At 38.4% G+C, this 15,418-nt stretch overlaps 1 protein-coding gene across 2 annotated transcripts in view; it reads left to right on the top strand.

The window, feature by feature from the left end:
• Positions 1 to 15,418, top strand: part of JADE2 (jade family PHD finger 2) — a 189,988-nt gene that overhangs the window by 128,249 nt on the left and 46,321 nt on the right. For both annotated transcript variants that reach the window (XM_087709532.1, XM_087709531.1), the window contains exons 6-8: positions 11,773 to 11,984; positions 13,482 to 13,649; positions 14,391 to 14,507. In XM_087709532.1, the coding sequence (XP_087565658.1) occupies positions 11,773 to 11,984; positions 13,482 to 13,649; positions 14,391 to 14,507 (497 nt within the window). The remainder of the gene's footprint in view (positions 1 to 11,772; positions 11,985 to 13,481; positions 13,650 to 14,390; positions 14,508 to 15,418) is intronic.

Here is a 15,418-nt window from a genome sequence, read left to right as displayed (position 1 = left end):
TATAGGCCAGCAGTTTGACACCCCTGTCATAGATGATCTTGGAGAAACTATGTGGTGAGAATTACAGAAGCATGTTCTAAGCCTAGGAAATGGGGAAAAATAGAAACTCAGACTGGTTCTGCCCTGACTCCCTGGGACATAAGAGGGAGGCAAGAGAAAAGTTCAGATTTTGTAATTCTTGCCCATATCAGTAGAGTTACAGTATTCTTAGGGACTTTGTTTCCTGACTTGCTCTATCTCAAAGGGGTTGACATCATTCTTGAAAGCCTGGTTGTGTTTTCCTTTCCTTCTCTTAAATTCCAGGGTGTTAAGTTTGACAGGGAGTTTTACCCCATGTTTTTATAACTTTTGTCACATCATTTCTTCAAAGTCACATCTGTATCTATTCACACATTTAGAAGAAGTTGAATTGCTAACCAGCAATGTATTATGGTGAGCAAACCGAGTGGATTTACTAAAGATTGACCTCAATGTTTGTCACTCGGGATTCATGATTTGTGATTTTTAGGAGACACTTCAGAAATGTTCACTAAGCAGTCTTGTAAGCTTGTACAAAAGTTCATAATGTCAAAATCATATATCAAAGAAGCTTGCTTTTCTTTAGTAGAACTGTGTCTCTATTTTCTGTGGAAACATTTGTGTTACAATCAATCAACATACTTAATAGCAAAAATACATCTGCCCAAAATTCAGACAAAACCATCTTGTTTTGTTTTGGAGAGATAAAGATGGAGGTTAAATCTAACACTATTTAAACTTTGAAAACACAATGTAAATGTTGATAGATTCTCATATTGCCTTATTACGGCAGGAGGGTGTTCAGAAGGAATCACTGTGTTAATATATCTCCATGCTTTACCGAGTGGATCATTAAACAATTAGAAAGCTATTAAATATATGTAAGCAATGATTATTATACTACAAGTAAAACATTCATGCATGTGTACACACACACAGACAAACACACACAGAAAGAGAGATAGCAATAGCAATAGCAGTAGACTTATATACCGCTTCATAGGCCTTTCAGGCCTCTCTAAGCGGTTTACAGAGAGTCAGCATATTGCCCCCAACAATCTGGGTCCTCAGATATTTTGGTCTTATTATTCCACTTTTTTTTCTTCCAAAAATGTTTGTATCTTATACTTTGTGATTTGTACAAGCAAAATAAAAGACTTAAAGAAGAATATCTTTTATGTACGTATACATACACACACAGAGACATTTCTGAACCATTATCAAATAAATAATTTTTAGACACATAGACGCATATACTAGAAGAAAGGATAAGGTTTGTACGTTGTGTCTCTGCTTATGAGATGGCCAGTGAGCTTAAAATTACTGGTTAAGAATTATTTTATTTTCCTTGATAGATTCTCCAGAGTGAAAAAGGTCCAGGTTTCAATAAATGGATTTCAGCTGAAGTGCAATTCAATTGAAAATAAGACTCGGTGATTGTACAACATGGCTGTGGTTAATATTTCTCCCTATCTTACCAAGTGGATCATTGTAAGAACACTAAGAAATTATGAAATGTGTATTTAAAATGAAAGTGTTAATTTTTTTACGAGGGGAATAAGGCAGATTCTATATCTCATTTCTCTAGGTGGTACTGTAGATGCAGAAAAGTGATAGATGTAGACCTAGAAAATGTGTTAACGTGATGAATGGAGATTTTTCAATTTCAGTGGAAACCCTATTTTTACTCAGTGACATACAATGTGATGAGAGTCAAAATCTATAGGATGGCAGGTGGGGCATTGCAATTTCAACCCCATTTCTTTTGTACACACATTGAAATTGCATGCATGAATAAAAGGAATAGGACTGGGTTTCTACCCCTTTGCAGATTTTGATGCACATATGAGTACACACACACACACACACACACACACACACCATACCTTGCTTGATGCTAGGCTCAAGTCATGAGCAGTGAAATGGTTTTTATTGTGATTTTTTTTAAAATAGAAGGGAATACTTTCTGGCCTTGGAAACACTGAAATGTAAATAGTTTGTAAAGCAAACTGCAAGCCTTGAATTCATATCTGTTGTGCTTACATTCCTTGCATGCTTTGGTATGTTTCCTCAGCCTATCATTTTACATACAGCCAGCAAATAATATTAAAAGGTTCTTTAGTGTTTCTCAGAAACAATTGTGACAAGTGGAAATACTGGGCAAAGTCCCACTTGAAATTTAACAGAGATAAATGCAAAGTTTTACGTTTGGGTTGGAAAACAAATCAGAGGTAATTTCTGGGGGTCTTGGTGTGCATTCACAAGCTGAATATGAGCCACAATGTGATGCATTGCAAAAAACAAAGTAAGTGCAAACAGTCCTAGATCATGTTGCTAGTATAGTATCAAGATCAAAAGAAATTGGCATTCCTCTCCATTCTACAATGGCCAGAGAGTACATAACATGCCAGGTTCAGTTTGGGGCACTGCATTTTAGGAAGAATGCTGACAAATTGGAACATGTCTAAATTGAGACCAAGATAATAAAGGGCCTAAAAGGAAAGTTTTAGAATAAGCAGTTAGATCCTTTGGCTATGTCAGCCTGAAAAAGAGAAGGCACTGGGAAATGGGATAGCTGTCTTAATAGTCTTTCATCTGAAGGATGTTATGAAGAAGTCAAGGTAACATTATGCAGAAGACGGGACAGGTAGCACTGGTTTTAAATTATAAAGAAATTAATTTTGGTTAATTATCAGGGGGGAAAACTTGGAACAGTAACATTTGTTCAGTACGGACTATCCTAGAAACTAGTGAACTGCACATGTTTAAGAAGAAGCTGACTATTGATAGATTCATGCTTTAGACAATGGGTTGGATTAGATGATCTCTAAGATCCCTTACATTGTCTTATTTCTGTGAAAATGGTTGGCACATTTTCTGTGGTGTAAATAAACTGGGGATTCTAATGCTAGTCAGTGGTAAAGAATGATTATTACAATTCACTACAGTATATACGCCACTCTAAACCCTAACAAGTCTCTGTGCATCTTACAAAATAATAAAAAGGCTAGTGGGAAAGAATGGTAAAGTCAATAGCAGCAGCATCCGGATCCATAGAAGAAAAGTCCCCTACATCACAAATGTATTCCCAAGGCTAGCCAGGTTTTAATGGCTTTTCAAGAAACCAGTGGGCTGGGAGACAGTCTGATCTTGGGAAAGATGCCCAGCCATCAAGTGAGAAATTAGTGGTTTTGTAACCTCTACTGATTAATAGTTTCCTCGTGCCTCTGATTAGAAGATGAGAAAAGTAGCAACTATTTCCATTATGTCTCATTTTGCAGAAGAAGAGGTGTAAATGACTGACTAGCAGTTGATAACAGGCTGTAGGTTTTCCTAGGGAATGTCATGACTATTGTTTCTGTGGTAATGCCTTTTCTTCCTATTAATCTAATTATACATTCTTTTGTCACTGTGTCCCAGATTGTGATCTCACTTCTACAGAAATGAGTCTAGATCTGTTTCAGGAGACTTGCTGAGGGCCACTTACATTTACATATTGCTTTTTCTCTACTGTTCAAAAGTAAAAGCTGCTGAGCATTAACAATTTTACAAATGGCTCTTGCTTTCTATTTTAAAGACATTCCCGTACATAAAAATGAAGGTCAAAACACTTGAAGGCCGTAGAAAGCTCCCCTGCTAAATGTTATTAAAAGGCAGCGATTCTGCTCATGTGTATTTTTTTTACCTACCTTTATGAATAGTGATAACTTTATACGATACTAAGGAAAATAAATGGAGTATAAATAGAAAAAGTATTTTACCCTTAGGTCCTGTGGTTGAGTGATCCATAAGCCATTAATTGTTTTGTTCCTATCCAGTGTATTTGTTGCTTACAAAGGCTCTGGGGTACTTCTGAATTGAACCCGGTACCTCATTACAGTAGTAGTATAATTACACACAAATGGAAGGTGAGTGTATGTGTAAAAGGGAGGAAAAAATAGCCATTTAACCCACAAGCCTAAATTGCTGAGGATAACACCATCCATAAGTCATCTTGTGTAATTTTTGCTTAGTTCTTAAAAACTTAATGAGACTCAGGCCTTCTGCTGAATAATAACACCTTCAGAATGAAGGGAAATTAGAAGATGGAAATTTTTCATTTATCCCTTTCGTATGTAGATTCATTTGGGCAGTATGTCTAACAATGAAAAATTTATGAGTTTCCTAAATTATGGGGAATAAGCTGTAACAGAAGGTGTATGGTAGGATAGAATTGTAGGTATAAGAAAGTTTAATTCCTCTTAGAATGAAATACCAATCCTTTTGGGTCTTTTGTGATCTCTGCAGGAAATAGAGGTGAGTTTTTTTCCCTTTCTCTGAGAATCTTTTCTATAACTTACTATTTTTTTTCACTTTGACCCTGAAACACAGTAGAAAAATTAAGGTTATTAAATTCAACTGTAAATTGCACTTACCATATTTTTCAGAGTATAAGATGCACCCTTTTCCCTCAAAAAAGAGGCTGAAAATCTGGGTGTGTTTTATACACTGAATACAACATTTTTTGCCTCCTGAAATCCCGCCCTTTCATTAAAATGACCATGCATAGCTTTTAGGAGGCTTTCAGAGAGCTCCTGGGGGCTGGGGAAGGCAGAAATGAGCACAAAATGGGCCGTTTTTTGCTCAGCCCCCAGGAGCACTCTATAAGCCTCTTAAAGGCTATCCATGCACCTTTTTTGATGAAAAACAGGGCCATTTTTGCTCGTTTTTGCCTCCCCCAGGAGCCTCCTAAAGGCTATTTATGCCGTTTTTTAAAAAAAAAAACGGACTCGTTTTAGCAAAAAACGGGCCATTTTGGGGAGGTTGCAGAGTGTAAAAACTTTTTTTTTAATTTGCCTCTTCAAAACCTTGGTGTGCCTTATAATCCAGTGCATCTTATACTCCGAAAAATACGGTAAGTTTATTTTAGTCATTTTGATTGCTTTGTTTCTACATGCCCCATTTCAAATCCTTCACAAAATCTTTCTGCCATTATTTCTTTAGAGAATCAGAAGGGCCACTTGGGCCATCAAGTCCAATGCCTTGTTCAGAGTAAGAATCCAAGTTAAAGCTTTTTAGATGGACAGTTGTACAGCATACCTCTGGAAAAACCCATCACCTTCCTAGGTAGCTACTTTCGGACTGCTCTTACTGTTAACTCACACTGAACTAAATTACTAAACATCATGTCATGAAATGTTTTGACAAATGGTTTACTGAAATCAAGATATATTATGTCTGTAATAATCTCACAATCTATTAAAGCTTCCAACTAAAAAGTGAGATAAAGTAAAGCAAGATTTGTTTTTATCCTACTTCCTCTTCTTCAGGATTTCTCAAAGATAAAAGCTCGGCCATTAATCTATCTCCTTTGGAACTTTAGGTTGCAGTTCATTTGGCTCCAGAGATTTAAACTCATTCAAGTAAATAGATTGTCTTCTAAATCCTAATTTTTTTCAAGGCTTCTGCCTGTATTCTTCTGGAAAGAGGTTAACCATTAACCAAGGGTGAAATTTAGCAGGTTCTGACAGGTTCTGGAGAACCGGTAGCAGAAATTTTGAGTAGTTTGGAGAACCAGCAAATACCACCTCTGGCTGTCCCCAGAGTGGGGTGGGAATGGAGATTTTGCAGTATCCTTCCCCTGCCACACCCACCAAGCCACGCCCACAGAACCGGTAGTTTAAAAAAATGTGAATTTCACCACTGCCATTAACAATTTGTCAGCTATAGAAAATGGTCATATTGAGTCTTCCTCTGAGATACCAACTTATATGTACAGTCAGTGTACCATAGAAGACAGCTGGGAAGCCTTTGTCTTGTAAATACAATGGTATCTTAGTACTTGTCATTAATTGGTTTCGATGAGTATCAAACATTTTTCCCTGTAAGGATTAATGTATTAGTCGTGGGGCAACCAATACTGACAAGTTGTAGCTTGTTTGTCAAGTACAAAACAAATGGCGAGTAGTGATGTAAAATTTTCAGGTCAGAATCAGAGGTGGTATTCAGCAAGTTCTGACGAGTAGCAGAAACTTGGAGTAGTTCGGAGAACCGGTAAATACCACCTCTGACTGCCCCCCCCCAATCTATTCTTTGCCTCCCGATCAGTCCCAGCTGATCGGGAGGGAATGGGGATTTTGCAGTAATCTTCCCCTGAGTGGGGAGGGAATGGAGATTTTACAGTATCTTTCTCCCACACCCACCAAGCCATGCCCACAGAATCGGTAGTAAAAAGAAAATTGAATCCACCACTGGTCAGAATGTTTCAAGTAATAAATTCATTGAGTTTTAAAGCAGTCTAGTACCAAGATATCACTGTATGGTCCAGTATTCCAGTCCTTGCCATCCAGCTAAAGAATTTCGGGGAATACCCCTTCCTCATAAACCCACCAGTACTGCTCTCTCTCTCACCAGGAAGCAGTCATTTCAAGGTGCTGGTAGCACCTTCAAGTTATACTTTCTCAAGTATCACTTCTCTCTTCCCTTTGCCTAAGATGAAAAGCTAAGCTGAGACAGAAATACCAATAGGATATAGGGTAAAAAATACAGATAAAAATTTCCCTGTCCATTTGTGTCCAACTCTAGGGTGCGGTGCTGATCTCCGTTCCTTGGCTGAGGGAGCCAGCATTGTCTGAAGACATTTTCCATGGTCATGTGGCCACCATGGCTATACGCCAAAGGCGCATGGAACTCAGTTACCTTCCCACCGAAGTGGTACCTATTAATCTACTTGCATTTGCATGCTGTCGAACTGCTAGGTGGGCAGGGGCAAGGAATGGGACCTCACTTCATGTTGCGGCTTAGGTCTTGAACCTGGACTGTCCGCTTTCCAGTTGACAAGCTCGGCCTCTTTAACCACTGAGCCATCGCACCCCTTAGGATAGGGAAGGCTAAGATAATTCCACAGAATGATTCTTAGGAGATTAAACAAGCTATCACATCAGGGCATATTTTGATTCTGCCTTCAGAAGAACTTTGAAGTTCTGTGCCAAATTAAAAGGATGCTTTAAGGGATTGTTTACAAAGATTATAAATTATACCTTCGTCCGTTGCAGAAAGGACTTCTGTTTAGATAAGCGTAAATAGCCAGTGAGTCTTACCTTTCCCCCTCCTTGGAATGATGCTGGAACAATATGTTATTTTAAGCCAGGAGGGTGTACCTGTTGAAGGACAAAGCATGCTGTACTGCTACACCCAGTATAGGCAAATAGTGGGGATCATATTAGTGAAATTATTTTTTAAAAGGTGATACCTTGCACAAAGATTCAATGCCAAACTTGGTTTCCTAAAGGTTTGTCAGCAATAAAACTGCTGCAGTCAAGCTTCTCTGCATGTTGTGATCCAACCATTCTAGTCTTAAAGAATTCTGGTTTGTAATTGTGTTGGCTAAATCCCAGACCAATAGAGACAGGCAAGATGCCATACCGCCCCATATCCTTGTGTAAACGTTTAAAAAAAATGATCAAGTTTCATAAAGAAGTTTGTACCTTTGCCCAAAGTCCAAGTACTGTATGTTGTGGATGGTGAGGGGTTTTTTTTGTTTTAGTTTAAAAAAAAAATCCTTCACCAAGAACAGCCAGGTGTTGTAATAAGAATAGGCCCTGATAGCTAGGCTTATCTTTTTTCAGTGCAATTTTAACTCTCCCTTCTTCTTCTTTCTTGTAAAAACTCACCCATTCCCAGACAGTTATCTAAGCTCTTTCACAAGCTGCAAAAACAAATGGATTACCTTTCATAAATTTATTTTCTTTCCAATTTCAAGTTTTTCAAAAAGTTAATGTTCTTTGCAAGAAGAAGATAAAGACAGAAAATAAAGGATGAATGAAAGAAAAGTAGTAGAGACTATGGTCCCAATTCTTGTGGGATTGCATGTGAGGTAGATAAGAATAATAGCTACAGAACAAAGAGAATAGGCTACTTCCAACCACTGCAGTTCCTATTTCACCTAGGAAAAATTAGCATGCTTCCTTCCTTTCAGTTGCTTGAACATCTTTTAATTGTTTATTTATACCATGTATCTATTGCTTTTTAATAAAATACCAAACAGCTATGATGCAAGCCCAGTTCCATCAAGTTAGCTAAATTACCATGTTTAAAAGTCTTTGTTTCTTCGTTTGTTTACTAAATATTTGAATGCGCCATTAGCAATAAACCTCTGTTGCTTATGCAAATTGGTCTTTCAGGCTGGATATATAGTGCTCAAAGATTGTCTTCCCTTTCATAGAACCGGTAATCCTCTTGGAAAGCCAGACTTTTTTAAATATAAATTTTACCGAATACTTTTTTTTATCAGATAAAAACAACTATTAGAAAAGAAACACAGAAAATAAGGGAAAATAGTGAATAAATAAGAAATAAAAAATAAAAGATTATAAAGAAGCAGTTTATCTTTTGATAGAAGTTATAAATGCAAATATATTTTAGAGCAGGGGTGCTCAAACTTTATAAACGGGGCCAATTCATGGTCTCTCAGACTGTTGGGCCGGACTGCCTGGGGTGTGTGACTGGGGGCGTGGCCAATTTAGCAGTCCATTTTGCCTTTGTCTTTGCTGCACTTGCCCCTCCCCTACTCACCTACTGGCCCTGGATAATATGGCTGTGAAAAACATCCTGAAAGACTGTTTTAAAAGCATTTTTAAAGATTTTTAAAGCACTACTTCACAAGCTGGCAGCAGAGCTGCTTTTCAAACCAGCAGCAGCCCCTCCCCTACTCACCCCCCAACCCTGGATCACATGGTTGCACTGACGAGATCACCTCTCAGTCAGCTGGCCCTCCCCCCCCCCCCGTACTCTTCGGCCTTACCTTCAGCAGCAGCAGTGTGATCAGAAGTGCAGCTCAACCGGTGAAATAACTAACCAGAAGTGCAGCTGGAGTGGATGCTCGCTGGAAGATAAGGCCGGCAGTGAGGGGAGGGGCTGAATCCCACCACTCCGTGGGCCAGATACTTTGCATTGCTGGGCTGTATCTGGCCTGTGGGCCAAAGTTTGAAGATCAGTGGTTTAGAGGATGTATTTTACCCTCTCTTACACCATAATTTCCTTCTTTCCATAAGATACTTTTTCTTCTAATCTTCAAAGCCTTTTTTTCAGCAAAAAGTCCATAAGGATATCAAGTCACTGATAAATGTAGTTATTGATCTTTCTCTAATCAAGTTAATTTAGCCACTGCTTCTAGTTCTGTCATCTTCACCACACATTCATCTGATGGGGGTATTTCAGAATCTGAAAGCCAGATTTTTGCAGGCCAAAATAAAACCTTAGGTCTTTTCATGGAGTCTACTCAAGATTAATACCAATTGGTTGAGTTGTATTATTTATTTATTATTTACCTACCTACTCGCTCATTCTCCAGGGGGTATTTTTTTTAGGAGTCCAATGACATTCCTGGAGGCACTACCCCCCCCCCCAGGAATTCTTGAAAGAGAATGTTTGAAGTGGCAGCTTTGGCTCTCCCCTCATCAGAATCAGCGGAGAAAAATACTCTGCCTCCTTTTGCTTATATTCAGCTTCTTCCACAAAATGTTTTATAATTATCTCCCCCAGGCAAATATTGATTTGAGTATCTATATCCGGTAGGATTGTGTGAGAGGTATAAAGAGAGAGCAGCTGAGAGTCCAAAACAGAAAGCGAAGGGTGCAGGGTGAAGGGAATTTTCTTCATAAGCTGTCTCTCCAATTTGTAGTTTGATGGACAGAGAGTAGGATCTCATCATAGCCAAGATGCTTTCTCAAGTGCTACATATCCATAGAAGTCTCTGTTTCATACACACAGGATGAGGAGGCAATAGGTTTGGGCAGCAAACTGACAATGGGAGGATGAACAAGCACTTCATAATGAATTCAGCACCATGTTCCTAGGGACAGTGTTCACTGTCTTAAAAAAGTATCGTGTAAAATTAATATACACGCACCCCAGTTTGCTTTCTAAATACAAATCACAAATATTCAGAACATACAGGAAGCAAAAGATTAGCAGTTCTCCAGGACTCCAAATATAAAAGGTGTTCTGTAACAGGAAAAGGATTTTTGCTACAGTTATACTGCCTCTAAAGAAATAATCCTTGTGTTTTTAAGTGCCTTGGATTGGCTGACTCAATACCACAATTTAAGCCACTAATTTTATCGTGGATGTAATAGATAAACCTCACTTCATATAAAATGTAAACTCTAAAGAAAATCACCTTTATGATCTTGCTTATTATCAAGTAATATGCAACCCTCCAACTAAGTTTGGTTCGTACTAAGTGCTATTTAGATTTAATTTTGGTCATTTCATTTTGATTCCGTTTGCATACCCATCATTTGATTGATCAGTTAAGATTTCAAGATGTCCTAAACAAGATACAGTGTATTACAAGGATAACCCCTCACAGTATATCCCTTGAGACCCGCTACTTGAGGAATGATATGCTAGTACTAACTATGATAAAGTAGAGATAAGCAAATTCTTTCAGGCTGAGAGACACGTTTGGTAAGACACCATATACTTTTTGAGACAATTGTGTTTGAAAGGGCTTTCAGGTGCTGTTGCCTTAACTCTGAAAGGCCAAGAAGAGAACACAACATGACTGCAACTTGTTTTTCCCTGAGGAAATAATATCCCATCATAACTACTAACAGTTTCTTTAATACAAACCATAGCCACATACAGTAAATAACTATTTGATAATTATTTTACATCAGGCTGGAAACAGGGATACCATGAGTCTAGTTCAGCCTTAGACACAAAACCAGCTTGGTGACTTTGTCACCCTCTCTGAGTACTAGGAAGGAGGCAAGGGCAAATCACTTCTGAAATCTTGCTAAGAAGACTGCAGGGATTAGACAAAAGTAGTAGTTATTTTACTAGTAAAATTATTTTCCTTTGTTCTTTGCTATCTTTTCCCCTTTACTAGAATGCAGAATCCTTAACAAAATACCTTTTAAACATACCAGAACTATTATATACCGCATTGTGGATGGAATCAAAGTGGCAGTTATAAGTCATTTCTACAAAGATGGCTGATTTGATATAATACCAGACCCATGATTCCCGATGTGAATTAGGCACTTCCGCAATCAAATGTCTGGCTTTAGTTACTTATAAGTCTGATTTAATGGGAATAAGCCACAAGATAGGATTGGCAAAAAATGAGCATTCTGCTGAAATTTAAGTTAACTTAGAAGAAAAAGCTTCTTTTAAGAACTTCTGATACCCAATTTTAGTGGGCATATTTTATTATGCTCAAATGTCAAACTGAACCATAGTTTGTGAACCATAGTTTGCAGAAGAAAGGCCATTGGTTGATTTTCACAATCTGCCAAGCCATAAACCTTGATTTATAGCATGCACCACGGCCACTGGGTTTATTTAACACCACTGTAGAAATTATATTTTGGCTCAGTGGAGAGAATATGCTGCCACCCTAGTTCTTATGAGACCAGGAAAACCTGAATATAATGTTCTCTTACTTACCTGTCTGTGCTTAATATTGGCTCAGGCACAGTGTTGAACCTGTAAGGGGTATGTGCTCCTCAGTTGTAGCAGCTAAGCTTCAGATCATCATTCATGGATTTTCTTTCTGAGATTCCTTGCTCTATTTGTGTTGCATATATCTTTATTTCAATTAAAATTGAAGAGAAGTATAAACAGTTGATGCTCAGTTTATTAGAAAACTGATGCTAATAGAGGGATTTCTCTTCTCTTGACTCCTAATGGTCAACAAATATCTATCACAACAGAGTTTGAGACTCTTCATAGAAAGTAAATAAAGTGTTGCTGCCTTTTCTCTTTAAGAAAAGCCAGAAATTGATGAATTCACCTTGGAAAGAGTGCTTGAGGAACTGGAGACTGTGTGCTATGAGAATATGAACATTGCCATTGAGACGGAAGAAGGCCTTGGGATAGAGTATGATGAGGATGTGGTATGCGATGTGTGCCGTTCACCAGAAGGAGAAGATGGCAATGAGATGGTTTTCTGTGACAAATGCAACGTCTGTGTGCATCAGGTGAGTAGCAGTTCTCTCTCTGATTGGATAGTAAGGACAGTTCCCTCAAATTCATTGACTCATAGAATCGGAAGAGTACCTTACGTTAGGAAAACTGACCCAGGCCCAGAACAATGATGTTTAAAGAGCATTCTTAGGTTCTAGGTACTATGTCCCGTAGCATTCTCAAGACTGAACCAATTTATCCTACATTTTTATCTCTGGGAAGTCTAGGGTATTTGCAGGTGCCTAGAACTACCATATCTGCAAAAATCCTAGCAACAACTACATTGAAGAGGCAGCGTTCTGGAGATTGCCACAGCCAGTCTCTGCTCTGGGCAACCTTAGGAGTTGCCTAAAGGGAGAATAGGAGACATTCAACTTGTGTTGTTTATCAACAACAGCAGATGATGATGCCTTTTACATTTCTTAACCATTCAGTGGTATCTTTGGATGCATATTTATGATATTTTTGTTGTTAATTATGGCCAGTTTACTGCTTGTCATCAGTGGCGGATTAAGGTTCATTGGTGCCCTAAGCACTGACACATCTTGTGCCCCCTCATTTGTACATACTGTACAAATCTTCATTGTTTTTTTTCTTTCTCGACTTTGTGGTGCCCTCTTTGGGCCTGGTGCCCTAAGCACGTGCTTAGTCTGCTTAATGATTAATACATCACTGCTTGTTGTGATATTAAGGGAATAAGTGTGTTAAATTCAGGGATGCCAACGATGTCCTGGAATTCTTATGTTGGAAACACAGTAGCTCCTGAAATGGAAGACCACAAGACTAGGTTCCCTATTTCTCCTTCTTTTTAAATGTCTTCCCCCTCCCCCCTTTTTTTAATTCACAAATTGCTGGATCTGGTATCTCTTTAGCTACTCATTTATGTTTCTTTATTATCATTCAGTACATATATTGCACTAAGCCATTATCTGTTTTAACAACTTGTTGCACAAGCTATTATAACATGAAGTCAAAATCAATCTCACCATTTCATGATCTGTAAACTTAGCCAGAAAATTGAATATCCTTTACTTAACAAAATAGGTCTCTGTTGTGACTATGGAAAACAGCTTTGAAAAATGTTTTGTACTGAATTTGATAGGAAAAAAGGTAACAAAAAATATCATTGCTATTAAGATGGTAAATAATTTTTTTTCTTGTGCAGTTGAAAAGTCCAGATCAAAAGTTCACGATTAAGGCAATGAGGTCAGGCAGTCATGGAAATTTAGGGGCAAGAATAATGTGTTAATGTGTTGCCCCTCCTCTCACTCTCTTTCAATTCTCATTCGTTCATTCAGAAAATTGCCTAATCAGATTTTTTGGGAGGAATATTACATTATACCAGTATTAATGGTAGGTGGGAACAGGGAATCACATACACTTAATATTTGTAAACTAATAAGGTTATTTTATTCATAAGGTGCATCATAGTACTTTATCATAAGATATATTAATCTTGATATGCGCTCATCACATAAGTAACTAATCTTGGTCCTTATATTTCTTTTTAGGCTTGCTATGGAATCCTAAAAGTTCCCCTTGGAAACTGGCTCTGTCGGACCTGCGCCCTGGGAGTTCAGCCAAAGTGTTTACTCTGCCCAAAGAGAGGGGGAGCCCTGAAACCTACCCGGAGTGGAACAAAATGGGTTCACGTTAGCTGTGCCTTATGGATTCCTGAAGTACGAGACCTAGTGATTTCTGCCTAAACAGAATGAATGGAGTGTGGATGAAATCGGCTTCAATTAGATCATGCGTGATACATCTTCCACAAACCATTCATACCATTGCATGAAATTATTTAAGCAAATCTAGAATTTGAAGCATTATTATAGTTAAGCAATAACTGGTTATCAGTTCGGACATTCCAAATAATTGTTATCGTGCTATGGGCTATGAGTATCCCCAGAGATTTGTGTCAAATATGTCTTTTATGATATTATGCCAATTACCTCCAATAGACCGATTAGATCCCACAGATTAGGCCTCCTCCGAATTCCATCCGCCGGCCAATGCCGACTGGCGACTACCCAGAGGAGAGCCTTCTCTGTGGCTGCTCCGACCCTCTGGAACGAGCTCCCCGTGGAGATTCGAACCCTCACCACCCTCCAGGCCTTCCGCAAAGCCCTTAAAACCTGGCTGTTCCGACAGGCCTGGGGCTAAAGAGCTGTTGCCCCCTGTCTCGAATGGTATGACTGTTGTGTGTTTTTAAATTATGTATTGCTATGTTTTGTCTTTTTATTTTCTGTCTGTACCCCGCTTTCCTGATTTGAATTGTGAGCCGCCCTGAGTCCCCTTGGGGAAAAGGGCGGCATATAAATGAAATAAAATAAAATCAAATCAATTCATCTTAAGGGAGAATCTATTCATTGTTCTTCAAGACAATATATAGAAGCTGATTGTATGCTTTGTCTTATTCTCAGGTTAGCATTGGATGCCCTGAGAAAATGGAACCAATTACAAAAATTTCACATATCCCAGCAAGCAGATGGGCTCTGTCGTGCAGTCTTTGCAAGGAGTGTACTGGAACCTGCATTCAAGTAAGTAATTGATTCTAAGAAAATCCAAGAATCAGGTCATTTTCTTTTGTGCTCTGCCCACTTGAAAAAATGATGACATCACCTTGCAGTTTTTATAGATGTTGTGCAGGTTTGGATTCACTGGGCAGCAGTATAGGTAAACAGTTTTAAAAGTCTGTTATTGCTGGCTTTTCAGAATATTTAAGCAGTGCTGCTGCCTTTATTTAGCATATTAATAATCAGTGCACTTGGATTTGTTAACAACAGAATCATTCAACTTAGAATACAGCAAAAAGACCATTTAATTGAGTCCCTAGATCTGAAACACCTTTTCCCAGACATGATATGTTGTTCTTTGATTAGTGCTAGAAGAGTCGTTATGGTGTCTTTATGCTGTCTGCTGCATCTCTGCAGGCAGCGTTCTCTACTAACAGCAGAGTAAGAGAGATTTGTTTGCAAGCCTCAGCCTGACAGATAGCTCTTTTTTTACCAGGCAGACAAACTAATAAGATAATTAATTAATCAGGTTTGTTTTTTAACTGCAACCCCAGAACAAGTCTTTGGCAAGATTCTGTAAGTACCATGGAAATGTCATCTTTGATACCAGGCCTTGCTTTCTTAGAATATGTTTCATTAACATTAAAATTATTTCTATCCTGAAATGAAAACTTGAATGCATTTCTTTAAATCTCCCCAATGTTGATTCAGTTCCGTTTCTGACGGTTCTTGGTGGATCTGCTTATTCACACTGCCAGATGGAGATATTTTGTCACCAAGGCAGCTGCTTTCAAAGAACGGAAGGGCAAAGAAATCAGCTACACTTGGCGGGGTGGGGTGGGGTGTATGTTTTCTCCAAGATTTCATCCTCTTAGTTCTGGTTCACATCTTGGTTTTGAAACTGAATGGATTTGCATGAAAAGTTATCTGAAATG

The sequence above is a fragment of the Thamnophis sirtalis genome, unplaced genomic scaffold (genome assembly GCF_051295495.1).
Source record: "Thamnophis sirtalis isolate CommonGarterSnake01/CBP01778 unplaced genomic scaffold, rThaSir2_p1.2 scaffold_3, whole genome shotgun sequence".
Classification (NCBI taxonomy): Eukaryota; Metazoa; Chordata; class Lepidosauria; order Squamata; family Natricidae; genus Thamnophis; species Thamnophis sirtalis.
This window is presented reverse-complemented; position numbering and strand designations above follow the sequence as displayed.